General features: G+C 45.3%; 1 protein-coding gene and 2 pseudogenes across 1 annotated transcript; 2 read left to right on the top strand and 1 right to left on the bottom strand.

Moving 5' to 3' along the window:
- Positions 1-6,660: 6,660 nt before the first annotated feature.
- On the bottom strand, positions 6,661-7,789 carry LOC118642764 (annotated as a pseudogene).
- A 2,827-nt stretch (positions 7,790-10,616) lies between these two features.
- Positions 10,617-11,359, top strand: LOC118642176 (annotated as a pseudogene).
- Positions 11,360-22,191: 10,832 nt separating this feature from the next.
- CHP2 (calcineurin like EF-hand protein 2) lies at positions 22,192-24,953 on the top strand. Its single transcript, XM_036280554.1, has 7 exons — positions 22,192-22,258; positions 22,630-22,702; positions 22,798-22,878; positions 23,007-23,137; positions 23,306-23,367; positions 23,946-24,068; positions 24,251-24,953. The coding sequence occupies exons 1-7, from the start codon at positions 22,192-22,194 to the stop codon at positions 24,302-24,304; spliced, it is 591 nt and encodes a 196-aa protein (XP_036136447.1). The 3' UTR covers positions 24,305-24,953.
- The last annotated feature ends 2,871 nt before the right edge of the window (positions 24,954-27,824 follow it).

Genomic DNA, 27,824 nt, shown 5'->3' with positions numbered 1-27,824 from the left:
TAAGCAAGTCTAGGTCAAGGGTCGCCACAAAACCAACTGACAGCAGGGGGCAGTAGAGTGCAGCAGATAAGTGTGTGGGCTTCGCCACTGGCTTCAACCAGTAGTTCCACGCACTTGTGATTATATACCTCTTTCTTTTTTTTTTTCTTTCTTTTTTTTTTTATCCTCACCCGAGGATATTTTTCTATTTTTTTGTACAGATAGAGTGGGAGGGAGAGAGAGAGAGAAGCATCGACGTGAAGGGACACATCGAGTGGTTGCCACCCACACGACCAACCAGGGCTGGGGACAAACCGCATCCGAAGTACGTGCCCTTAGGGGGAACCGAACCCGGGTCTCTCCGGACCGCAGGCCGACGCTCTAACTGCTGAGCCAATCCGGCCAGGGCTATATACCTCTTTCAATGAGAAAGTTGCAGGCTCAAATATGTGTAAAATTGTTGATAAATTACTTACATAATCCTTGTCCTAATATTATAAATGTATATATTATAAAATATAACAAAATTGAAATTGAAAATAGAGAAAAATGATGAAATTAAAAACTATTGAGGTGTAATTGACAAAGTGCACACATTAGAAGTGCACAACTTGATAAGCTTTGATACATGTATCCACCCATGAAATCACCACACAATCAAGATAGTGCACACGACCATCATGTCCAAAAGTTTCCCAGTGTCCCTTTGTCGTTTCTCCTTCCCATCATTCCTGCTCCTCCGCCCTTCCCAGCAACCACTGAACCGCTTTCTGTCACTGCAGAGCAGTTTCTGTTTTGTGGAGTTTTATATAAATGGAATCATACAATTTGTACTCTTTTTTTTTTTTTTTTTGAGGGTGCCTGGCTTTCACTCAGCATAATTATTTTGAGTTTCAGATAATTATGGAGGAAAGCATTAAGTATGAAATACAGTCATGCACCGCATAGTGATGTTTTGTCAATGGTGGACCATATATGATGGTGGTTAAGATTATAACAGAGCTGAAAACTTCCTATTGCCTAGTGTCATCGTAGCTCTCCCAAGGGGCCAGCACAGTGCTGTTTTGTGCGGGACTCAGTCTATTGGTAGTAATGCCCTTGGCCGGAACACCTGTTTCCCACAGACACCTTCCCTTTCTAAATCAATGTTGCAACTGGACTGACCCTTGTGCTTTTGAAGGATGCAAAACACCCTTCAGCAATGACCCTTAGTAAACTTAAATAAACAAACAGTTTATTATTTATAGGTCTTGGAGCATACAAAATGTGCCAGGGGCACGCAGCGAGGTCCCAGGTAGACAGAGCATGCCCAGTCCTGGGGTTCCTCTTTTATATGGGGTGGAGGGTGGGAGCCTAGGGTTTTGCCAGCTCACTCTTTAGTGGTGCATTTAAAACATAAAAGGGAGAATTTAAATCAGGCAAGAGAAAAAAAGAAGTAACCCAGCTGGTCAGTTATCAAAATCAACCAAGATGTAAAACTAAGGAGCCTCAATGTGGGGTGGCAGCCTGGCTCTTTGTCTAGTCCTACGGCAGCCACTGTGTTTGAGACAGGCTTAATGATCTAGAAAGTTCCCCTTCAGCTGCTATTGCCCATCCTGGGCAGTGCCCTCCCACCTTCCAGGTAACCACTTTGACCAGTTTCTTAGGTATCTTCCAAATTTTTGTATGCAAATATGAATATATATATGATTTCCCCAACTTTTTACAGAGAAGATAGCATGTTTATTCACCTTGTTCTGCAACTTGCGTTGTTCACTTAAATCATCTTGGAGATCTCTCTGCATCGGTTGTAAGAAGTGTTCTTTTTCTTTTTCGACAGTGTCATTTTATTTATCTGTTCATCAGGTACACTTTCTATGTACCAGGAATTGCAGGGTCAGCCAGGTCATCCGTGTGCTGTTCCTGGGGTGACTCCTGTTGTCATGCTCTCCAGGACTGTCCCGCTTCATGCCCTTTTCCAGACCTGACTCTTTAGGCTTCTCCTCCAAAACCGGTTTGGCTTTGTTCTGAGACTTCTTTCCCAGATGGGACAAATTGGCCTAAGCGTCTATGAAAACGATGGCTTGGAGCTGTTGGGTTCAAGTCAGGTGTTTCCATCGCCACCAGTCACTTCTGAGGCTCTAGATAATACGCTGCACTGGGCTCTGGTTCTGCCCGTCTTCATGCAAATCCCAGTTTCTCTGAGCACAGATCTGCAGAGAGGCAGGAGTTAATCTAGGGCAGATTTGCAAACAATGGCCTGTAGGCCAGACCAAGCCTGCTGCTTGTTTTTAATCTAGCCCACAAGCTAAGAATAGTGCTTACATTTTAAAATGGTTGAATAAAAAGCCCCAATATTTTGTGACACATGGAAATAAGGCAAATTTCCAATTTTAGTGTCTATAAGGAAAGTCCTACTGGAACACAGCCACATCCATTTGTTAAGCGTTGTTTATGACGGCTTTCACACAACAGCAGAATTGTGTCTCTGAAACAGAGGCTGAAGGATGCACACAGCCTCAAATATTTACCACCCAGCCCTTTACAGAAGAAGTGTGCCAACCCCTGGCAGAGCTAATCCCCACCGCTGCCCTGTAACACCAGCTTCACACTAGTCAGCAGAGGAGCTGGGTAGTTTTCATGCTGAAAAGCATTCCATGCACAGAATCCCCAGCTTTTCCTGCGACTATGCATGTTTGAGCTCTGGACTTCAATTCATGAATATTGAAGGGATAAATAGGCAGTTCTACAATAATAGTTTGATACTTCAATACTCTACTCTTACTATTTGATAGAACATCAGACAGAAGATCAGTAAGGAAATAGAAAACTTGAAAAAACATTATAAAGAACTAGACTGAACAGACATATGAGAATACTCTACCCAACAATAGCAGACATTCTTCTCAAGTGCCCATGGAACATTCTCCTGGATCAAGCCTATGTTAGTCTAGAAAACAAGTGTCAATACATTTAAAAATACTGAAATCAGCCCTGGCCGGTTTGTTTCAGCGGTTAGAGCGTCCGCCTGCGGTCCGGAGAGACCCGGGTTCGGTTCCCGCTAAGGGCACGTACCTCGGTTGCAGTTTGTCCCCGGCCCTGGTTGGTCGTGCGGGTGGCAGCCACTCGATGTGTCCCTTTCACATCGATGTTTCCCTCTCTCTCTCTCTTCCTCTCTCTCCCTCCCACTCTATCTGTACAGAAAATGGAAAAATGTCCTCGGGTGAGGATAAAAAAAAAAAAATACTGAAATCATACAAAGTGTCCTTTCTGATTACAATGGAATGAAACTAGAAATCAATAAGAGAAGGAAAACTGGAAAATTAACAAACATGAGGAAATTAAACACACTCTTTAAAAAAATTTTTTTTCTCTATTGATTTTAGAGAGAGAGGAAGGGAGAGGGAGAAAGAGATAGAAACATCAATGAGAGAGGACATTGATTGGCCACCTCCTGCATGTCCTCCCCTGGGGATCGGGCCCACAACCTGGGCATGTGTCCTGACCGGGAATCGAACCAGCGACCTCTTGGTGCATGGGTTGACGCTCAACCACTGAGCCACAGTGGCCGGGCTGAACACACTCTTAAACAAGTGATGGGTTGAGGAAATTAGAAAATACTTTGAGCCCTGGCCGGTTTGGCTCAGCGGTTAGAGCGTCGGCCTGCGGTCCTGAGAGACCCGGGTTCGGTTCCCGCTAAGGGCATGTACCTTGGTTGCAGTTTGTCCCCGGCCCTGGTTGGTCGTGCGGGTGGCAGCCACTCGATGTGTCCCTTCACGTCGATGTTTCTCACTCTCTCTCCCTTCCTCTCTCTCCCTCCCATTCTATCTGTACCAAAAATGGAAAAAATATCCTCGGGTGAGGATAAAAAATAAAAAAAAAAAAAAAAAAAAAAGAAAATACTTTGAGATGAGTGGAAATAAAACACAACATAGCAAATATATAACACTGCCCCAACTTCTCTCTTGAAATCAGAACTCCCAGATCCAATTAACTATGTAATATCTTTATTAGGATGTAAAATGAGCAGCTCTAGGACTTGACATTTTTCTGCCTTTGAAAGGTGCTCCTTGCTCTCTTTCCACCATCTTGGCTAATGGCACCTTCCAGTTTAGTATGAAAACCTTGGAGTTATGCTTGATGCCTCTCTTTCTCTCACTTCCTCCATCCGATACATCGGCAAACTTTGTGGACCCTCCTTTCAAAACGGGACTGGAATGTGACCCCTTCTCACAACCTTCGCTGCTAGCGCCCTGACCCACCGTCGCCTGTCACTTGAATTACTGTGCAGTTCCCAGCTGCCACTCTCCCCAGTGAGATCCACTCGGGCAGCAAGAGTGATTCTTGTGATGCTGTCAAACAAATTGCCTTATCCCATTCTCCAGCTTAAAACACTACAACTGTGTCTTAAAATAAAATAAATAAAATAAAACTTACAGCCTAAAAGACTGCCAAACCCTGCGAGATATAACTCTTGCCTACTTGCTGTTGAAGACCTGTGTTCTTGCCATCTTGACCCCATCAAAGTTCTCTTGTTTTATTTATTTTTTAATTTTTATTTATTTATTTATTTATTGGGAAAAAATTTATTAAGTAAACATACAGCTGCAAAAACTTTGAGGGGGGTACACAAATCACTGAAATTCGAGAAACACTGTGCTTTAGCATATAAGCATTTATCTTGTTCTGAGCTATTTTGGTTGCAATACGTAACTCAAATCAGCTTAAGCAAGGTAAGAGAAGGTATCCTAGCAAGGAAGGTACCCTAATCACAGGCCACAAAGGAGAAGCGCAGTTGTGCCTCAAGAAGGGCTTGGCCTGGAGGAGGGCGGCAGGCCCCTGGGAGCACTGCCCCCTCCTCGCTCCAGGCCCCGGGGTCTGCCTCTGGTCTCTGCTTGGCTGTGCACATCTCCGGCTTCTCTCTGAGCAGAGCCCTTTTCTCTAGTACGCTCATGTAGGTGGTCGCCCTCTGCCACCCTCCAAACCCCAGCACATATACACCAACAGACACACACATAGATGCACACACACTCATAGGTCCAGAGTTTATATATCTTCAGGTGAGCCTGAAATAGCATCCCTGAATCTTACTACTTGTTCCGAGAGAGACAACCTGACTGGCCCAACTGGAGCCAGATGCTCACCTCTCATCCATTCAACTCCTATAGGAGGATTGAGGGGCACACAGTCTCAGAAAAATAAAAGAAAAAGAGAGAATCTGGAATGAGTAGGCACCCTGACCAAGAGGTCTCTGCCTCTGCAACTTAACTCGCTGCTCATAACAACCCTGTGAGGTGGGAAATTCAGCCCGCAGTCCCGCAGCAGGAAGTGACAAAGCCAAGATGTGAACCTGGGTCTTTTCGACACCAAAGCTCCAGTAAGCTGCACTGTCTACCTGGACACCATCAGGTAAGTCCAGCCCACAGCCACCATTGTGGACCCAAGCGAGTTTCTGGCCCACTGGGAGGCAGTTATCAACATTAATCAATCCAGTGTTTGCCCAGTAGACAGAAAACAAGGATCCTAACTTTATGGGGACACTATCTGGGTGCACATCTCAGTGAAGATTTCCTAGAAGGCCCACAAGGCTTGGAAACCAGAGAAGCCTCCTCTAAGCCCTGGGTCTGAGTGGGTACTCAGCTCAGGGTGCAAGAGGAGGCTCATTTGAATATATTTGCTGAAAATCACAAACAGGCATCTAGAGATCTTTATGAAGCTGACACTCCTCTTTGCACCCAGAATTCAAAGTGCCTGCTGGCCCTTGAAACCATAGCTGTTCCTCCCCCTCCTGGAAGCTAAATTAGGAGGGGTTCCCTAGAAAGCAGGCAAGGCGGAGAGCTGACAGGCTCCTTCCACTTTGGGGGCCTGGGAAATACACAGGCATTTCCCAGCCTAAGCTCCCGCTGCCACTGTGGTGGCCCGGATGGCCAGAGTTCAGCCTTGAAGAGCCTTGGCCCACCCGCAGTAGGTGGCTGGCCAACAGGAGGTCCATTACTGAGACAGACAGATGGATGTGGTGATTGTGTCTCTCCCACACCCCAGGAGCTGACCCGAGCCCGAAGCGAGGCCTGTGCAGAGACACCCTGCCTCAGGAAAGGAGCTCCCCATCCCAGCGTGGTCTATGCACGTTTTACCTTCTCTGGTCCCCATTCAGGACAGGCTGTTGGGGGAGTCGGGAGAAGTTTCCACTGAGCCACCCTAACAAGTGTCACTAAGATCTAGTGCCTGTGGCTGGAGACAGGGTGGCACTATCCTAGCTCAAAAGTCTGCCCCAAAGATCCTGCCATGTTGCCAGGGGAGTGTCCCTTTGCCAAAACCCCCTTCTCTGCCTTTACAGTGATAAAGGGGGTGGTTGCTCAAAAGTTTAGGTCACACTCACTTGGGATGCTGCCCTAGCAGGGTGAACTGGGAGGCTCACCTGCCCCTAAGGTCTGTCCCTGGCTCCCAGAGCCATCAGGCACTCAGGATGAGGCCACCAGTTAAGGTTACTGTGGCAGGTGCCCAAAGGTGGCTCAAGGGGTTCATTCATCCAGCAGTCTGGCTCTTCCATCATCCCCGCCTTGAGGAGGGAGCCTCTATATCTAATGGCCCCCAGCCCTCAGAGAGCAGGTGCCCAGACCACAGCAAATACCTCTCTTCCCCCAAGTCAGTCATAATGTCCATGAAGGAGAAGCCTCTGGGCCCGGCCTCCTCAATCAGGGACTAATTTTTGAGGGAATTAGCAGGGAGGTGGTTGATCGGCAAGCCCACTTCGGTGCCCGTCTCCGGGTGGCCAGGGGGCATTTCCGGCTGCGGCACATGCTGTGGAACTTCTCGGTAAGGCGCTTGCGGAGCTTCTTGGTGAGGACACAGTAGATCATGGGGCCTAGATACAGTGGGTGCTAAGGAAGCAGAGGGTGACCTGATGTGCATCGTTAATAGCCTGGTGGAAGCGGCTGTCCTGGAAGCCCAGCTCGGCCAGGGTCCAGGGCAGCTGCACCATATGGTGAGGCACAAAGCATATGATGACGCAGCCAGGACCGTGCAGACCACCCACAGCGCCCGCGCTTGGCTTCCGCATTGCGCTGCAGCGGCGCCGGTGGCGGGAGCAGCGTGCGGGGTGACCAGGTTGCAGAAGAGGATGAGGAGGAGGACAACGAAGAAGCCAAACACGAGAAAGAGTGAATGAGGAGGACCGGCATGCCGCCTTTCTCATAGTGTTCAAAGCAGCGGGCGATGTTGCCTGATCCGGTCGTGTCGGGCACTGTGTTGGTGGAGTCCAGGACAAAGAAGTAGGTCGCAGCGGCCACAGTGGACACCCAGATGATCAGGGACAAAGAGATGCCACGCTTGCGGGTGGTGGCCTGAGCGGCCTTGATGGGCTTTGTCACCGCCTGGTAGCGGTTGTAAGTGACGACAGCCAGGGAAGCCGCTGAGCAGGTGTTGGTGAAGAAGCAGCAGCCAGCCAGATTGCACAGGAATGCAGGAAGGATCCAGTTGCCCTGGTGGTAGTAGTAGGTGATCCACAGGGGCAGGGTGACCAAGAAGAGCAGGTGGGCCATGGTGAGGCTCACCATGAAGATCTTTATCTCGCTGAGTTTCTTGGAAGGGTACAGGCGGGCAAAGACCCACAGCACGTAGCTATTAGCGATGACCCCACCACAAAGATGATACTGTAAGCAATTGGGAAGAGGGTGTATCGGAGCTCAGAGTCCACACGAGAGGAATCATTTGTCTCCATTGCTCTGGGCTGAAAAAGGCAGCTGGTCACAGTGTCCTGCCTGTGTCCAGGTTGTTGGCCCGATCCCCAGTGCAGGGCATGCAGGAGGCGGCCAGTTGATGTTTGCTCTCATCGCTGTTTCTCTCTCTCCTGAAGCCAGTGAAGCTTGATCTTCAAAGCCCCATCCTAGGCCTTGTATCTAATTATCTATTTGTAAATTGGCATCTTTCCTTCAAAGAGGGCCTCCAAAATTGTATATGCTTTGGGGTCCTGCAAAACCTAAATGTTCCTTTGGTGGTTAGGGTCCTGGAAAGGAGATGGCACACTCAGACTTCAGACTTCTGGCTTCTAGAACTGAGAAACAGCAGGGCCAGTGGTCCAGGAGGTGACAACGAAGCTGAGAGGCAGGGACCGCTGAGAGCATGTTTCCTGGAAGGCTTCCCAGGGACTCGGGAAGCTGCGCGGAGAATGAGGAGGAGGGAGGCCAGGAGGCAGGCCCACAGCTGGGCTGTGACTCACTTTCCTCGTGCTCCAATCCCCGCTCAGCAGCTGCAGGATGAAGCCAAAGGTCTCTTGTTTTAATTTTTTCTTTTAATCCTCACCTGAGGATATTTTCCCATTGATTTTTAGATAGAGTGGAAGGGAGGGACGGAGGGAGAGAGAGAAAAACGTTGATGTGAAGGAGACATCGATTGGTTGCCTCCTGCATGACCCTGACCAGGGCCGGGAATCAAGCCTGGTACATGCCCTTGACTGGAAATTGAACCAGAGACCTTTGGTTCTCGGGCCAATGCTCTAACTGCTGTCAAACCCACCAGGGCTCTTGTTTTAATTTGTATTTGTAAATTTGTAAAATTGAGCATCTTTTTATGCTTGTTCATCATTTCTAGTTCAGATTTTATCCCATTTTTTTGAATGCATGTTTTTTCTCTTTTTTGTTGTTTTGTCATTATTCTTTTGATTTTTAAGAGAACTTGTATTCTAAGGAAATGATATTTTTTGGTTAATCCTCACTTGAGGATTCTTTTCTATTGATTTTTAGAGAAAGTGGAAGGGAGGGAAGGAGGCTGAGAGAGAGAAACATCGATGTGAGAGAGACACATCAATTGGTTGCCTCCCACACAACTCCAACCTAAGCCAGGGAATGAACCGGCAACCCAGGTATGTGCTCTTGACTGGGAATCAAACCCACAACCTTTTGGTCCATGGGCCAATGCTCTAACCACTTAGCAACACTGGCCAGGAGAGAAAATGATCTTTTATTTTTTAAATAAATATGTTTTTATTGATTTTAGAGAGAGAGGAAGGGAGAGGGAGAGATAGAAACATTGATGATAAAGAAACATCAGTCAGCTGCCTCCTGCACACCCCCTGCTGGGGATTGAGCCCGCAACCCGGGCATGTGCCCTGAGCAGGAATCAAACAGAGACCTCTTGGTGCATGGGTCTATGCTCAACCACTGAGCCACACCAGCCAGGCTGTTTTGTCTTTCATAGAGACTGTGAATGTTTCCCAGTTTGTCTTTTGGCTATATATATATATCTATCCACTCATACAGAGATTTTAGTTTTCACACAGTCCAATTTGTCAATCTTTTCTCCACGGTTTCTTTATTTTATTTCATGTTTTGAAAGATTTTCTCCAGTTCAAGATTATAAGAAAAATCTATCTAAGAGTTTTTCTACTATTGGATGGTTTTATTTTGCATTTAAACCTTTATTCTATCTGAAATTAATTTTAATGTAAAAGGTTGGGGGGGGGGCAGCTTTAGTTTTCTCCCAAAAGGCTGATGTTCCAAATGTTATTTATTGAGTAATCCACATTTCCCCCACCAATTTGAAATGTGACTTTTATCACATGCCAAACTCCCATATGTATTGGATCTATTTCTGACTTTCTTTCTGGTTCTTATTTGTCTGTATATTCCTGCACTACTTTCACATATCTTATTGTACCTTCATAATATAGTTAAAAATCTGTTAGAACTAGTTCAACCTCAATGCTTTTTATTTCCAGAGCTTTCTTGGCTATTCTTGTTTTATTTTTTTAAAGTAGCTTTATTGAGACATAATTCACATACCACAAAATTCACCCTTTAAAGTGTACAAGTCAATAGATTTAGTTTAGTCACAGAAATGTACAACCATCACCACAGTCAATTTTAGAACATTTCATCACTTCAAAAATAAATGCCATTCCCTTCAGCTATAGCAACCTGTCTCCCCCAGCCCCAAGCAACCACGAGTCTACTCTCTATCTCTATAATTGCTCATTCTTGACATATCATAATAAATAAAATAGTAAAATATGTGGTCTTTTGTGACTGGTTTATTTTCCTCAATGTCGTGGTTTCACGGCTCATCCATGTTGCCAGCACTCATTCCTTCTTACGGCTGAAAAAGTTCCATTGTACAAATATATTACATTTCATTTATCTGTTCTTCAGTGGATATTTGGGTTGTTTCTACCTCGTAGTTATTGCAAACAATGCTGCTATAAATATTCATGTCCAGGTTTCTGTTTGAACACTTGTTTTTTATTCTTTAGGGTATCCACTTAGGAGTGGAATTGCTCACATGGTAATTCTGTTTAACTCACTGAGAGATCTCCAAACTGTTCTCCGCAGCAATAGCACCATTTTACATTTCTCCAGCAATGTATGAGGATCCCGAATCTCCACACTCTGGCCAAGACTTGTTGTTTTCTGTTGTTTTTGTTTTGTTTTAATTTCCAGTCAGTCTAGTGGGTGTGAAGTGATATCTCAATATGGTTTTATTTGTATTTCCCTGATGACTAATGATGTAGAGCACATAGTGTGTGTGTGTGCGCGCGCGCGCGCTTATTGGCCATTTGTATATCTTCTTTGGAGAAACATCTATTCAAGATTTTGTGCTCATTTAAAAATTGGGTTCCTTCCACCTGCACTTCTGCTGCCACGGCATCCTATAGGGACAACGGCATGTTCCCCTTCCCGGCTGCCCACTCTCTGGAGCTCCAGCACAGGGTCCCAGATCTAGGAATTAAAGGTAATTTTGCTGTGGGGTTGGATTTTGCTGTGTGGCTTGCTCTTCTTACTTTAATTATTTCTGTGACTACTTTATGGCTTAACTCATTTAAATCTTCCCAAGTTTACCTGAAATAATAAGAAGAGAAGAATGAAAAAGAGCAAAAGCTTGTGAGAAATAAAACAAGAGGCACAGGGTGAAAAGGCCAGCAGATGCACAGATGATGTTCTGAAACCTTACCAGGAAATGAAATAGTAAAAACTAGAAAAGCTCTTTTATCAGATAACAGGTGAAACCTGGAAGTCAGGCAATGGTCATAAACTCGAGGGTGATGAAGGTCTGGTGCTTGAAGATGACATTCAGCCATGTTTGACACCTTTGACAGAGAAGCAGCAAAGAGATGGAACTCACCTAAGCCTTTAACCAAAGTTTCATCACCTGTCGAACAGACCTCTCAGGAGGTTCCTAATTTACCTGAAGAACCTCCTGAAACAGCCAAAGAAGTACTCACTATTGTTCTCCAGTGTCCAGGTGGGAATATCCTGAGGGGAAGGTTTTTTAAGTCATGCTGTTCACAGGTCTTATTTGACCGGGTGATGAAAACTGAGTACCACACATCCTTGGAGAGCCTTTCTGCTTCCTTTCCCAAAGGTGTCTGGAAGTGGAGGGAGGCTGGTCATTGCAGGACAAAGAGTAACTGCAGATACTGTATCAAAGCAAAAGAGAAAGAGCAGAGCAACTAGTTAAGAAATGAAAACTACCTGTTCTACATACAATCAGTTATGCCATGCCCTAATAAGATGATAAAGGATTCACACTAAAGTCATACCATACCTTCACATAGCTCAAGACAGCAAACACTTTGGTATACATATTCATGAGAATATATGGACAGAAAGGATTACAAAAGGAGTGCTCTCTGCATGCAATAATATTTGGTGGCACTCCTGGACCTGCTGCAACAAGCCAACACCCTGGCTGCCCTAACCTGCCACCACAACCCAAAACCCCCAGATGCCTGGACCCAGCACCACGACTCAGTGTCTCCAGCTGCTCGGACAGTGACTCACATTGGCCTGCACCAGAGAACCTCCCAGGAGGCCTGAGACCAACACACCAAGGGTCCAGAATCAATAACATCCAAGAAAAGTTCAACAAGCTCTACAAATAAGGGATCCACACATCTGTATAATAGCTGGCACAGTGTGGTTGGGGTTGAGTCTTACAGTCAGCAAGCCTTATGGGAGACCCCATCCTAAAATGGGGCATTGACAATCAAGACCCAAGTACAACAGAAGAGTCTAAATAACACACACAAGGGACATTCCTAGAGCATCCAGCTCAAGTTTTCAAAGAGGCTCCATTACTAGGTTCCACAAAACACTTTCTACACAAGGCCACCTCATGAAGACTGGGAGGCATAGCAGTTTTAGCTAATAAATGGAAACAAACACAAAGAGACAGCTAAAATAAGGAGACAAAGAAAAAACCCACAAATGAAGGAAAAGAAGGAATGCTGGGAAAGGATATAAATGAAATGGAGGCAGGCAGTTTAATAGATATAGCGTTTAAAGCAATGGCTATAAGGATTCTCAAATGGTCCTGACCAGTTTGGCTCAGCGCTTAGAGCATCAGCCCGCAGTTCAGAGGATTCTCAAACAATTTAGTGAGAACTACAAGCAACTTAATGAGAACTACAGGGAACTTAGTGGAAACTACACAAGCATAAAAAATGATATAGACATCATAAATAAGAACCAATCAGAAATGAAGAATAATGTAGCTGAAATAAAGAATACCCTGGAAGAAATCAAGATTGAAGGAGCAGAGGACAGAATCAGCAAATTAGAAGACAAAATAGAAAAAAAACACCCAATCAGAGCAGCAATTAGAAAAAAGAATTAAAAAGCAGGAGGATAGTTTAAGGGAGCTTTGGGACAATATGAAACATAACAACATGCACATCATAGGGGCACCAGAAGGAGAAGAATCTGAGCAAGGAATCGAGAACCTGTTTGAAGAAATAATGACAGAAAACTTTCCTAACCTGGTGAAGGAAAAAGTCACACAAGTACAGTGATACCTCGGTTCTCGAACATAATTCGTTCCAGGAGGACGGTCAAGAACCAAATTGTTCGAGAACTGAAGCAATGAAACCCAATAGGAAATAATGGAAACTGGATTAATTCTTTCCAAGCCCCAGAAAATGCCTATTTACTGGCCTAATTTGTATATAATATGTAGAAAAACATAAGTCTCAACAAGAAATAAAAGTGTACAGTATGTCTAAGGGTTAAATTCAGTGTAAAGCGTGACTCTCTCCACAAAGCGTGACTCTCTCCACAAAGCGTGACTCTCTCCACAAAGCGTGACTCTCTCTCTGCACTCACACTGATGACGCAAGCAAGGCGCGCTGGGCCAAATGAACGCCATTTGGCTCAACTCGGCTCATCTCGGAAGTTCGAGTTCCAAATATTTGTTCGGATTCCAAGACAAAAGTTTCTCGAATCTCCTGGTCGAATACCGATTTGGTCGAAATCCGAGGCGTTCGAGAACCGAGGTATCACTGTACAGAAAACACAGAGAGTCCCAATCAAGATGAACCTCCAAAGACCCACACCTAGACACATCATAATTAAAATGGTAAACATTAAAGACAAAGAAAATTCTTAAAAGCAGCAAGAGAGAGACAGAAAGTTACCTACAAGGGAGCTCCCATTAGACTGTCAGCTGATTTTTCAGTAGAAACACTTCAGGCCAGAAAGGAGTGGTATGAAGTATACACAATAATGAAAAGCATGACATTGAATCCAAGACTACTCTATCCAGCAAGGCTATCACTTCAATTTGAAGGCAAAATAAAGAGCTTCCTAGACAAAAAATGGCTAAAGGAGTACATTATTACCAAACCAGCATTGCCAGAAATACTAAAGGGACTGACTGCTTTAAGAACAAACTGAGAGGAACAAATGTATAAAGAAAAAAATGGCAACAAATAAGTGGCTATTAATAATAACTTTAAATGCAAATGGACTAAATGCTCCAATCAAAAGATGTAGGGTAAGTGAATGGATAAGAAAATATGACCTGTATATATGCTGTCTGCAAGAGCCCATCATAGAACAAAAGATTCACACAGACAGAAAGTGAAGGAATGAAAAGCAATATTCCATGCAAATGGAAATGAAAAAAAGAAAGAAAGAAAAGCTGTGGTAGTAATACTCATATCAGACAAAATAGACTTCAAAACAAAGGCTATAAAAAGAGACAAAGAAGTTCACTACATAATACTAAAAGGATCAATCCAACAAGAAAATATAATTCCTGTTAACATATATACACCAAATACAGGAACACCTAAACATATAAAAAATCTCCTGATGGATTTTAAGGGAGAGATAAGACAGCAATGCAGTCATAGTAGGGTACTTTAACACCCACTGACATCACTGGATAGATCTTCCAGACAAAAAATCAACAATGAAACAGTGGCCTTAAATGACACACTATATAGTTGAAGCTAATTGATATTTACAGAACATTTCATCCACAAATGGCAGAATATACATTCTTCTCAAGTGCAAAAGGGTCATTCTCAAAGATAGACAATATATTGGGACATAAAGTAAACCTTAACAAATTCAAGAAGATTAAAATCATATCAAATATCTTCTCAGATCACAATGGCATGAAACTAGAAATCGACTTAAAAAAAAAAAACCCATAAAAAACATTCAAGCACATGGAGGCTAAACAGCATGTTATTGAACAATGAATGAATTACTAATGACATCAAAGAAGAAATAAAAAAACTTACTGGAAACAAATGAAAATGAACATATAACAACCCAGAATCTATGGGACACAATGAAAGCAGTCTTGAGAGGAAAGTTCATAGCATTACAGGCCTACCTCAAGAAAGAAGAAAAAACTTGAAAAAACACTCTAACCCTACAACTAAAAGAATTGGAAAGAGAACAAGAAAAGCCCAGAGGAAGTAGAAGGAAAGAAATAATAAAGGTCAGAGTGGAAATAAATGACACAGAGACGAAAAAACAATACAAAAGATCAATGAAACCAAGGGTTGGTTCTTTGAGAAGATAAACAAAATTGATTAACTTTTAGCCAGACTCATCAAGAGACAAAGAGAGGACCTAAATAAATAAAGTCAGAAATGAAATAGGTGAAGTAACAACTGACATCATAGAAATTCAAAGAATTGTACGGAAATACTATGAACAACCATATGCCAACAAGCTAGACAACCTGGACAAAATAGAGAAATTCCTAGAAAAATAGTGTTCCAAAACTGAGTCAGGAAGAATCAGAAAACATGAATAGGCCTATGAAATTGATGAAATTGAAGCAGTAATAAAAAAACTCCCAGCAAACAAAAGTCATGGACCAGATGGCTTCAGAGGCAAGTTTTACCAAACATTCAAAGAAGAGCTAATACCTATCATCCCCAAACTGTTCCAAAAAAATCCAAGAGGAAGAAACTTCCAAGCTGTTTTTATGAGGCAAGCATTTTCCTAATTCCAAAACCAGAAAAAGACATTTCAAAGAAAAAAAATTACAAGACAATATCCCTGATGCACATAGACATTAAAATCCTCAGCAAAATATTAGCAAATTGGATCCAGCAATATATTATAAAGATCATATACCATGACCAAGTGTAATTTATTCTGGGATGCAAGGCTGGTACAATATCTGCAAATCAATACATGTGATCAATCACTTAAACAATATGAAGAATAAAAATCACACGATCATATCAATAGATGCAGAAAAAGCAATAGGTAAACTCCATCATCCATTTTTGATAAAAACTCTAGCAAAACGGGAACAGAGGGATCATAACATAACAAAGGCCATATATGACAAACCTATAGCTAACTTTATACTCAATGGTCAAAAACCAAAAACATTTTCCTTAAGAACAGAAACAAGACAGAGATGTCTGCTTTCACCACTCTTATTCAATTTAATACTGAAAGTCCTAGCCACAGTGATTAAACAAGAAATAAAAATAAAGACATCCAAATTGGAAAGGAGGAAGTAAAATTGTCATTATTAGCAGATGACAGGATACTGTACATAGAAAACCCTAAAGACTCTACCAAACAAACTACTAGATTTATTTTTTATCCTCACCTGAGGACATTTTTCCATTTTTTGTTCAGATAGAGTGGGATGGAGAGAGAGGAAGAGAGAGAGAGAGAGAGAGAGAGAGAGAGAGAGAGAGAGAGAGAGAGAGAGAAACATCGACGTGAAAGGGACACATCAAGTGGCTGCCACCCGCACAACCAACCAGGGCCGGGGACTAACTGCAACCGAGGTACGCACCCTTAGCGGGAACCAAACCCGGGTCTCTCTGGACTACAGGCTGACACTCTAACCGCTGAGCCAAATCGGCCAGGGCAAAACCACTAGATTTAATAAATGAATTCAGCAAAGTAGCAGGATACAAAATCAACATCCAGACATTGATGGCATTTTTATATACCAATAATGAACTCTCAGAAAGAAAAACAAACAAACAAACAAACAAACAAACAAAATCCCATTTATAATTGCAACAACAAAAAATAAGGTATCTTGTAATAAACTTAACCAAGGAGGTAAAAGACCTGTTCTTGAAAAACTACAGGATATTGAAAAAAGAAATAGAAGATGATACAAACAAGTGGAAGAGTATACAGTGTTCATGGATAGAAAGAATTAACATAATTAAAATGTCTATACTACCCAAAACAATTTATAGATTCAATACAATTCCTATTTAAATACCAATGACATATTTCACAGATCTAGAACAAATACTCCAAAAATTTATATGGAACCAAAAAAGACCCCAAATACCTTCAGCAATCTTGAAAAAGAAGAACAAAGTTGAAGGGATCACAATACTGGGTATCAAACTATACTACAAAGCCATTGTAATAAAAACAGCCTGGTACTGGCACAAGGACAAGCATCTAGATCAATGGAACAGAACAGAGAACCCAGAATTCAACCCACATCATTATGCTCAATTAATATTTGACAAAATAGGCAAGAATAGACAATGGACTAAAGATAGTCTCTTCAATAAAGGGTTTTTGGAAAATTGGACAGCTACATGCAAAAAAATGAAACTAGTCCACCAATTTATACCATACACAAGAATAAACTCAAAATGGATAAAACCTTAAATATAAATCATGAAACCATAAAAATCCTAGAAGAAAACATAAGCAGCAAAGTCTCAGACATCTCATGTAGAATAATTTTCACTGATACATCTCCTATGGCAAGGGAAATGAAGGAACTAATAAGCAAATGGGACTACATCAAACTAAAAAGCTTCTGCAAAGAAAAAGAAACCATCATCAAAATGAAAAGAGAACCCACTGTGTGGGAGAACATATTTTTCAAAGATACATCTGATAAGGGATTAATTTAAAAAATATATAAATAACTCATACAGCTCAACAAAAGGAAGACAAATACCCAGTTAAAAAATGGACATGAGACTTGAATAGGCACTTCTTCAAAGAGGACATACAGATGGCCAATAGACATATGAAAAAATGCTCAACGTCATTAATCATCGGAGAGATGCAAATGAAAACTACAATGAGACAACTCCTCACACCTGCCAGAATGGCTGCCATCAATAAATCAACAAATATCAAGTGCTGGGGAGGATGTGGAGAAAAGGGAACCCTAATACACTGCTGGTGGGAATGCAAACTGGTGCAGCCACCATGGAAAACAGTATGGAATTTACTCAAATATTAAAAAAGGAACTACCTTTTGACCTAGAAGTGATCCCACTTCTAGGAATGTATTCTAAGAAGCCCATAACACCAATTAGAAAGAATATATGTACCTCATGTTCACAACAGTGCTATTTACAATAGCTGAGATCTGGAAACAGCCCAAGTGTCCATCAGTAGATGAGTGGATAGAAATGTTGTGGTATATTTGCACAGTGGAGCACTATGACAACATGGGTGGACCTGGAGAGTATTGTGCTAAATGAAATGAGCCAGTGAGAGAAAGACAAATATCACATGATCTCACTTCTATGTGGAATCTAATGAACATAATAAACTGATGAACAAAATGGATCCAGAGGCTTGGATGCATGGAACAGACTGACAGATCCTGGGGGGGGGGGGGGGGGTAGGGAGCGGGAAGAGATTAACCAAAGAATTTATATACATATATGTATAACTAATGGACACAGACAATAAATAGTGTGAGGAAGGCCTGGGATATGGCAGGGGCTGGGAGGAAAGGCAGGGGGGACTGGGGAACATTTGTTATACTGTCAACAATAAAATAAAAAAGAAAGAATGATACAATGGACTAACAGTGTAGAAGAGGACATTAATAAAAGCTGTAAAACTAAAATAGAGAGGAGTGGATGGGTTTCAAGGTCTTTTTTAAGGAGCATTATCTTAGGACTTGATTTCTTTTCTGTCTTATTCATTGAGCTTTTGTCTTATGCTCATGATAGCAAAGAGTAGAAGATGATTGCTGGATTTGTAATTTGAGGTAAAGAATGGGCTGCCTGGATTATATAGACCTATTTGCCATATTATCGCATAATTTAAAAGCTATGTTTACTTGTCCAGCTTTCCCAATAGGCTGAGCAATTTCATCTTAAAGATTTTTTTTAACCCTGGCCGGTTTGGCTCAGCGGTTAGAGCATCGGCCTGTGGACCAGAGAGACCCAGGTTCGGTTCCTGCTAAGGGCGTGTGCCTCAGTTGCAGTCTGTCCCCGGCCCTTGATGGGGTTGCATGGATGGCAACCACTCCATGTGTCTCTCACACATCGATTTTTCTTTCTCTGTCCTCCTCCCTCTCTCCCTCCTGCTCTATCTGAAGATGAATGCAAAACATGTCCTCAGGTGAGGATAAAAATAAGTAAATAAATAAATAAAAAGATTTTTTTTTAGCTCAGCCTACTTTAATAGTCTTTTCTTTCCTCCCTTCCTTCCTTTTTTCTTTCTCTCACTAATTTGTATTTAAGTATGGTTGGAATACAAGTATAGTATATTCTCAAAAGAGTGTTTTACATACAGCATGTTTTTTAAAAATATGTTTTTATGGATGTTAGAGACAGAGGAAGGGAGAGGGAGAGAGAAACATGGATCAGTGACTCTTGCACGCCCCCTACTGGGATCGAGCCCAAAACTTGGGCATGTGCCCTGACCTGGAATAAAACCGCTGAATTTTTGGTGCAAGGGACAACACTCAACCAACTGAGCCACACCGGCCAGGGCATATACAGCATGTTTTTTGTTTAAATATGTTCTTATTGATGTTTTAGGGAGAGAGGAAGGGAAAGAGAGATAGAAACATCAATGTGAGAGAGAAACATTGATTGGTTGCCTCCTGCATGCCCCATATTGGGGATGGAGCCCACAACCTGGGCATATGCCCTGTCCGGGAATCGAACCCAGACCTCTCAGTTCATGGGACAACCCTCAATCCATTAAGCCACATGGGCTGGGGTACAGCATGTTTTTAAAATTAAATTTATTGTGGTAACATTGGTTAATAATATATACATTTCAGGTGTGTAACTTTATAATATGACAACTGTATACTCTATTAGGTGCTCACCACCTGAAGTGTAGTCTACCTTCCATCACCATGTATTAAGGTTTGCTGCACAGAGGAAGAGAGAATAGCTCTTAGCATGGCAAGGAGTAGAGGGATCGCAGAATCTGGTAGAGAGATTTGGGAGTTACTGGAAGAGTCGTTAATTATACTTGGGATTACCTAGAAGAAGTGTATACCAAGGGACTATAAAAAATAATATTTGGAATGTGCTATTTTATATGTACCAGATGAGAACTAGGTAAAAGTGTTTATCATAAGACACTCAATAATTTACATTTTTCCTAGTTGATATCATTTATGTTGAAAAACAAAGTTTCTGCCTCTTCAATCCATTTTACCACACTATGAATATTTCACAATTCAGTCAAACTCTTCAAAGTCTTATAAGGAAGAATGTTTGTTCCACTATGTTTCTAGAAATTGAACTTTAAAGAACTTTCAAAGCTCTTTAAAGGTTTAAAGTTCTATTGATGGATTTGAATTAATGTTTGCTTAACTAATGTTTGAGATTTATATAAGTTCCAGGTGGACCAATATTTAAAAAACAAAACAAAACAATGAAAACATTTTTTTAACTTGGGATATTTGTCTTTTTTGTTATTGAGTTGTAAGAGTTCTATATTTTCCTGTCCTTGCACCTGCATTGTTTTTTCATTTGAATCTCAGTCTTGCTTCATCGAGAATGGCTAGCAAATTTTATGTAGCTTAAAAGCAAAAGAACAAAAGTTCAGGCCAAATCCAGTCCATTTTGTTCAGCAGATAACATCTCCCCTTTGAATGCCCTGAAAATATGTGGCCATGCATATCGTGAAGTTCATTTAATCCCTACTTGTGTGCATGAAGCAGGAGTGGATTTCAGCAATGTTTTCCTGTAGGCTTGCGATGGTGTGGGGATGGGAGGAGTTAATTACTCTCTGGCCTGATTTACTTAAAGTAACGCTGACTCAGAGATCAAGGCTGTAGAAGCTCCTTCCAAGATCAGCATCCCACGCTGGCCTGAGGTGATTATTGCACCGTTCCAGGGCCCATACACCCTCCTGGTTCAGAACCTAACCTGAACTGCACTCCCAGCCTGACTCCCAGCCCTGGACTGGAGTGGTGCTGGGCTTCAGTGGGGGGCAGTGAGATTTCCTGAAAGCTCTAGTCCTTGGGGAGGTGTGTGTGTGTGTGTGTGTGTGTGTGTGCGCGCGCGCGAGAAAGGGAACCAAGCATTCCTTCTGCCAGTTGCTTAGTCCTTGGGGTATCAGAAAGAGAAGCAAACACTTCTTAGATCAATATTTTCAAGGCTTATCTGATGCAAGTCTCTGCCTGGAACTGGATCTTCAACTGTTTCTCCAGCATCTCTCTCTCCAGGGCGGGTATGAACTTGAACCCTTGTAATGAAAGGCCTGCAAAATTTGTGTGTATGTGTGACTATGATGGGGGAAGAGGGGTAATGGTAAATTCACAACTGGACACTTGGGGTGCTTGTTCCTTTACAACCAAGTTTCTCAACGTTTTTTTTTCATTATTGTCTCCACCTAAGAAACATTTCTAGACTTTCCCTCCTGAATTACACATCTCCTTGGAAATTTTAATAAGACTGATAAACTATATATCTAGTCATGTACTGTATGTATATCTGTGCTTGATACATAAAAGGAAAAATGTTTTTTGTCCCATTGGGGACCCTCTGGTCCCCACTCGTGCTTTGCAATAGTTCCCACCTGGTCCCCTTGGCAGCCTCTGCCATATAACAGCAGGAGCAATGCGGTTTAGCAGGTGCTGTGGAGTGTGAGCTAGTGCAGCCGGGCCCTGAGCAGGCGCCTGTGCAAGGAGCAGGCTTGGAACAGGAGAGCCCATGCTGTTGTCACCACTGCTCTCTTACACGCCGCAGTGATGTGTGCAGCCCTCTCAGGCGGTGGATTCCCATCATCCTCGAGGGCTGGTCAGAGGTCTGAGTCATTCCCAGCCTGGAGCTTCGACCAGAGCCCCTTGGGGCTGGGAAGGGAGTGAATTGGGCTGGGTGGGGACTGTGGCACCAGGGCGGCGCACCGTGCTCCACTTACACTTGGCAGCTGCTCCCGGCTGCAGCCAAGTGGTGCCAGGCAGCAGAGAGGGCCTAGCGGTGTGACTTCTGGTTTCTCAGTAGAAAATGGGAATCTGGATTTCGGATCAGTCTCCTGATTTGTCAGCATTGACTCAATTAAACAACAATAACGTATGTGGACCAAACAAAAGAGATGAAACCAAGTCGCATAGCTGGAGTTTCAATCCAAGTCCCCAAATGCAGTGCTTTTCCCACTTAACCCAGCGCCCACTCTGCGCTGCAGGACCCTCCCACTTCACCCCTTTTTGGGAGTTCTTAACACGTCTCCCTCTGGCCCTCCTGTCGGAGGAGAGGGCCCAGGCTGGGGCCCTTCCGGACTGGGACCAAGGCGGCTAGCTTCTCTCACCACCTGCCACCCCCTTTCCAGAAGGACTCGGATTTTGTCTGCAGAGGAAGAAGGTCGGGACTCCCTTACTCGTGGGCACCGGGAGGGCCGCGGGCTAGGACGGCTGGGAGGGCTGGGCCCACAGGAGGACGCGGGGCGAGCGTGGGAACGCAGACCCAGGGAGGGCGCGCCGTGGGCGGGGACCCGGGGAGGGCGGGGACCCGGGGAGGGCGGGGCGGGCGGGACCCGGCCTGGCCCAGCCTCTCCAAGCGCGGACCTCGACACCTAGGAGTGAAACAGCCCGTTGTCCCGCCGCCCTCTGACCCCCACTCAGGGCGTTGCCTTCCATTCTCCCGGGTCGCGGGTGGGAGGCGAGGAACGCCGGGGTGCAGGAGCTTGGATCCTCGCCAGGCCTGTGGCCTTCGGCCCCGGGGCCACCCGGCGGCGGCGCTGGGGCGGGAGGACAGACTGTCCCGTCTGCTGTAGCACGGCCATGGGCTCCGGCGGCTCGCACGCGGCGCAGATCCCCGACGCGGACAGCATTCGGCAGGAGACGGGCTGTGAGCGGGGCGTCGGGGCTCCAGTGGGGTCTTGAGGACGGGGGGAGGGGGCGAACCCAGGAGATCCAAGCAGGGATCGAGGAGCCAGGGGCACGGTACTCCGGGGCGGCGTCCAGGTCTGAGGCGGGGCCAGGTTCCCGAGCTGGGGGACACCCAGGCGTCCTGCAGCCCGGATGGAGGGGGTTAGCTTTGGTCCCTTGGTCTCCCGGAGGGGAGCACTGGGGCGCGGAGAGCCTCCCCGGGTCTTATCACGGCCCTTCCAACCTCCAGCTGGGCTCGAGTCCCAAGCAGAACGCACCCTCCCGCCAGCCCCCGACCCCCACCACCTCCCTGGCCACCTGGGCGTCACCCTTTCGCCCTCCCTCCCGCAGTCTCGCAGGCCACTCTGCTTCGCCTCTACCACCGGTTTCGGGCCCTGGACAGTAACAAGAAGGGCTACCTGAGGTGAGGGGGAGCTGGTCTGTGTCCTACCCCTCTGTGTCTCTGACCCTCCATCTTCCATCTCTACCCACCCTACTCACTTTGAACTTGCTTTCCAGCCGTGTGGACCTGCAGCAGATCGGGGCGCTGGCTGTGAACCCCCTGGGAGATCGCATTATAGACAGCTTCTTCCCTGATGGGTGAGACCTTGCTGGGCATGGAGAGATGGAGGGGGAAGCTTGTGGATCGGTGAGGGGAGATTAGGGATGGAGGCAGGAGGGCCAAAGTGACCACTGGCCTTGCTCCATTCTACCCCCCCCCCCCCCAGGAGCCTGCGTGTGGACTTCCCAGACTTTGTCAGAGTCCTGGCTCATTTCCGACCTGTAGATGATGAGGACACAGGAACCCGGGACCCCAGGGAACCTGAACCCCTAAACAGCAGAATGAACAAACTTCGCTGTGAGTTGGTAGGGCCCCCCCAAATGAGACCCCAGATTTGCCACACAAGTGAGCAGCCCCAGGCACCTCACACTCCCTTTATGAGCCTAGAGATGACTCCCCGCTCCTCCAGGGGGACCTGCTGGAAGAGAACAGGAGAACTCACCCTTCCCTCCACTTCCCTCCCAGTTGCATTTCAGCTCTATGATCTGGATCGAGATGGAAAGATCTCCAGGCACGAGATGCTGCAGGTCGGAAGAGCTCAAGAGCAGAGATGTGGCTGCAGGGTTGGGGGTTGAATGGAGTGGTTGTGGGGGCGGGGGGATAAATGGTGGTTTGGGGGTGCAAATAATTGGAGTGTTGGCTAAGCAACGGGAATGAGTGGGGCTGGAGTGTGGGTTAGCTGGGAGATTGGGGGGGCAGTTGGGTTTGAGTTTGGGAATAGATCAGTGGTTCTCAATTGGGGGTGATTTTGCCCTCTGAATGACATTGCCAATATCTAGAGACATTTTTGGTTATCACGACTGGAGAGGGGGCTGGTGTAACTGGCACCTAGTGGATGAAGGTCAGGAACGCTGCTAAACATATTACCATACAAAGGATAGACCACCTTCCTCCCACCACAGGGAGTGTTCTGGTCCCAAATGTGAATGGTGCTGAGATTGAAAAACTCTGGGATGGATGTGATGAAGTGGGGACTTGGGAATGGGTGGAGGGTGAGGTGGGAAACGGGGTGTAGAAGGGATGGAGGCTGGGTTCTGAGACTGCGGTTGAGGGTGGGAGTTGGTGTAGTAGTGCCCCCTGTGGCTGCCTCTCCCTCCACCTCCAGGTACTCCGGCTGATGGTTGGGGTACAGGTAACAGAAGAGCAGTTGGAGAGCATCACTGACCGCACGGTGCAGGAGGCTGATGAAGATGGGGATGGGGCTGTGTCCTTCCTGGAGTTCACCAAGGTCAGAATGCCCTTGGGGCCTGGGGACTTGACAGCCTGAGTTCCTAGGACAGACGGGCAGGGGAAATGAAGCCTGAGGAGAGGGGTTCCCAGGGAATGCTGGGGCCTTCGGGATGGGAGAGGAGGTTGGAAGAATAGAGGACTGGAATTCTAGTCCTCTTGACTACCACCCATCTCCACCAGTCCCTAGAGAAGATGAACATCGAGCAGAAGATGAGCATCCGCATCCTGAAGTGACCTTGTCTGTGTGTCTGGCCAGCTTGGAAAGACCAGTTCTGTCTGGAGTTCGTTCTCAGCCCCCCACGGAGGGACGGGCTTCAATAAACTATATTCTTCTACACGGGACTCTATTTAGGGTCAAGGAGACAAAACTGGATGGGTGTGTACCAAAGTCTAACTCATTCGATCTTAGATCTGCAAATCAGCCAACAATCCCTTGGTTGCAAGTGACTGAAATCCCAGGTCAAAGGGACTTCAGTTCAGAAGGGATCTGATGGGCTCCTGCAAAAGTCAACAAGTGTCTTCAGGCACAGCTGGAACCAAGAGCTCAGATGATGCTATCTGGACTCACTTCTCCATTTCTCAACCCATGTTTCGTGTGTTGGCTTCATTCTAGAAGGGTCTTTCCTCCCAGTGGAGGGTGGCCGCCGGCGCTCCCGGCTTCCTCAGTAATCCCGTGAGAACAGGTTTTCTTTTTCAATAATTTCAAACAGTGTCATTAGCTCATTAAGGCCTTGTTCCTTCTTCAGGGGAATGGAACGTTCTGATTGGCTAGTTGCTAGAGCGAGGCAATGGATCCCGAGGACTCAGGATGGGTAAGGGATGATTGCTTGAAGAACAACAAAGTGCTCTTTATTTCCAGAAGAAGGGCGTGGCGCTGGTCAGACAAAACAAGAGATTTCCATTACTGTTAAGTTGACCAAATGGATGGTTTCATGAAGTCTTCTTAAATGGGTTTCCTGATCCCATGGGTGTATGCTGGTGTGATTTGGGGGGAGGAGGGGGAGAGGTGATATAAAAATAATAAATAAGACATACCTTTCTATAGTATGAAATAATTCAAAGTTTTTGAGAGTAATTTTATTATTTTTAATGGTAAGATATTCAAATGTAGTTGCCTGGTGGGTGTGGCTCAGTGGATTGAGCATCGTACCGTGGACTGAGAGGTCCCGGTTCGATTACCCGTCAGAACAGGTGCCTGGGCTCCATCCTTGGTGGGGGGCGTGTGGGAGGTGGCTGATCGATGTTTCTCACATCGATGTTTTTATCTCTTTCTCTCTCAAAAATCAATTAAAACATATTTAAATAAAAGACATTCAAACCTTGACACATCACAAGAAGTGTGTGTAAGTCACATGAAATCGTTAAGATTCTAGGTCTGTAGCAAAGCACTTTGCTGTATCTGTGGGGGGCGCTGCCGGTGCGCGGCTCATGTCCTCGCCCAGGGCCCTGCTGCAGTTGTCTCAGGAGAACCAGCTGTGCTCATATCTCCCTAACTCTGTGCTCAGTGACTCACACCACACCTTGAAATGGGCTGTGGTGGGAACACACACACTACAGACGTCGGCAAATGCAGTAGGTGGGGCTTTTCTGCTTCCCGAGGGTCTGCGGTTGACCTTCGTTAGCTCTCCAGCTGCCAGGCTTCACCATGACTGCGTGCCAGTGGCTTCCGATGCCCCGCGTTAGTGAGGTATGACTGGTTTGCAGAAACTGCATGTAATTAATGTATAAAATTTGATGAGTTTGGACGTAATCAAGGTAACAAACATATCCATCATCCCAAAAATGTGTCCCTTTGTTTTTAGTGCTTTTTTTTTTGTATGTGTGTGGTAAGAACACTTAGCCTGAGATCTACCCAGTTAACAGAGTTTTAAGTGCACAACACAGTATTGTTAGGTGGAGGCACCATGTTGTACAGCAGAGCTCGGGAACTTACCTGTGTACTTGTAACTCTGTGTGGATTGGACAGCAGTTTCTCATGACCCCCCCCCCCCATAACTACCATTCTACTCTCTGCTTCTATACATTTGACTATTTTAGATGCTTCATGTGGCTGTCTTATTTCACTTGGCCTCCATATTGTCACAAAGGGTAGGAAATTTCCTTCTTACTAAAGACCAAATAATATTCCATTGCATGTATGTACCACATACATCTGTTGATGGACATTTGGGTTGTTTCCATGTCTTGGCTCTTGTGAATCATGCTGCAGTGAACACGGGGGTGCAGATATCTCGTCAAGATAGTGATTTCATTTCCTTTGGATGCATTCCCAGGAGTGGGGCTGCTGGATCATATGGTGGTTCTATTTTAATTTTTTGAGGAGTGTCAATGGCTTCTTCCCACAAGCCTGGGTGGTACTCTGCCCAAGGCTTTGCCTGCACACACATGCACGTAGCCTGTGTGAGGGGCAGGTGGTAGTGCCAGGAAGTTAATGACCCTTGGAGCAGCTCTCAACCAATGACAGAGGGAAATTGTGGGCAAGCACTCAGCGTCCTCCCCCCATGGGTGGGACAACTGAGAGGGGTGATCTCTCCAATCTGTGAAACCTCCAGCAGGTGGGGCCTCATGTGCTTGTTAGACCCCCATGGCGCCCCGTTGGCCCTGTCCCCCTCATCCCTGTCCCCCTCACTCCCTCCATCAGTGCTTCCTGGGTCCCTCCACAAGGAAACGCCTCTCAGCTCCTTGTCTCTGGTGCTGCAGAAACTCCCCCTTCGACGTGTCACACCTTCCATGACATGGGCACACACTCCCGTGCTGTGGGCACTCGGTGGGAAGCTGTGAGGGGGCACTGTGTCCAGCCGGGTGTCTGATTCCTGGCACTTTCTGACTGTAGGGGTCTGAGGTCATGGATAGGGCTGTGTACTGTTGGGGCTCGGGGTGTTGTCTAGGGTGATGCACTAACCCGGTTCAGCTTCTGTGTTCTGACTGCCGTGTGATTCTGACAGATGAGTTGGAGGAAGCGAAACAGGTATTCGATTTCTGAGGGAATTTTGTGATTTTTGTCAGAGCACTGTCACATGAACAAATACTTTGTGATTAAGGGATGTTTGTTCACTTTCTGGGTCTACTACAGGCGTATGTGTGTAGAAAACCCAGAGAGTCTATTTTTTCCCGCAGTATGGGGAAGCTTGGTGCAGAGAGAAATGGAGGAGAGAGACAGACGTGGACTTAGAGGCTATAGGCAGACACACAGTGACTGGCTTTCTTTGTGATGGATCTAGTTTCCCAATATAGCGTTTCTCAAATTTTGTTGATGGTAAATGTTGTGATTTAAAAGTTCAGACCCTTGCCTCATTTGAGAGCTCCTTGAGTCTCCAGGAAAATCTATATTTTAAATAAGAGATTCTGATGTTGGACATCCAAAGACCAAACTTTTAGAAACACTGACCTGAAGCTTCCAGCCAGACTCCCAGTGACAAATGTCCACAAGAGGTTCTCCAGGGTCCCCAAGGCACCGAGCATGACCCTGGCCCAGGCTCTGGGGAAAGACCTCCTGCCCACTTCTGCCTGCAAGTGCTTGGTGCCAATGAGTAGTGCCCCTGACCTAATGAGGGTTACTGTAGGCCCAAGGTTCCACTGCCGTTCTGGTGGATGAGGGAGCAATGTGCATGAAGGTGCCCTGATCCCACCCACGCTCAGAAGGGTGGGCACTTGGTCACACAAGGGACAGCAGCACTCTGGCTGCCATCACAGAAGCTATGTGGGCCTCACTTTCTGGATATCAAATCCAGAACTGTCTGTGGATTTGTTCTAG

The sequence above is a fragment of the Molossus molossus genome, unplaced genomic scaffold (assembly GCF_014108415.1).
Source record: "Molossus molossus isolate mMolMol1 unplaced genomic scaffold, mMolMol1.p scaffold_m16_p_3, whole genome shotgun sequence".
Taxonomy (NCBI): Eukaryota; Metazoa; Chordata; class Mammalia; order Chiroptera; family Molossidae; genus Molossus; species Molossus molossus.
Note: the sequence above shows the minus strand (reverse complement) of the source record. Positions and strands in the feature narration are given on the sequence as shown.

Excerpts from the sequence above, each read along its gene's own strand:
- CHP2 (XM_036280554.1), top strand. The coding sequence starts at position 22,192 with ATGGGCTCCGGCGGCTCGCACGCGGCGCAGATCCCCGACGCGGACAGC. Across the intron at positions 22,703-22,797 it reads AACAAGAAGGGCTACCTGAG|CCGTGTGGACCTGCAGCAGA; the intron begins GTGAGGGGGAGC and ends CTTGCTTTCCAG. Across the intron at positions 23,368-23,945 it reads CCAGGCACGAGATGCTGCAG|GTACTCCGGCTGATGGTTGG; the intron begins GTCGGAAGAGCT and ends CTCCACCTCCAG.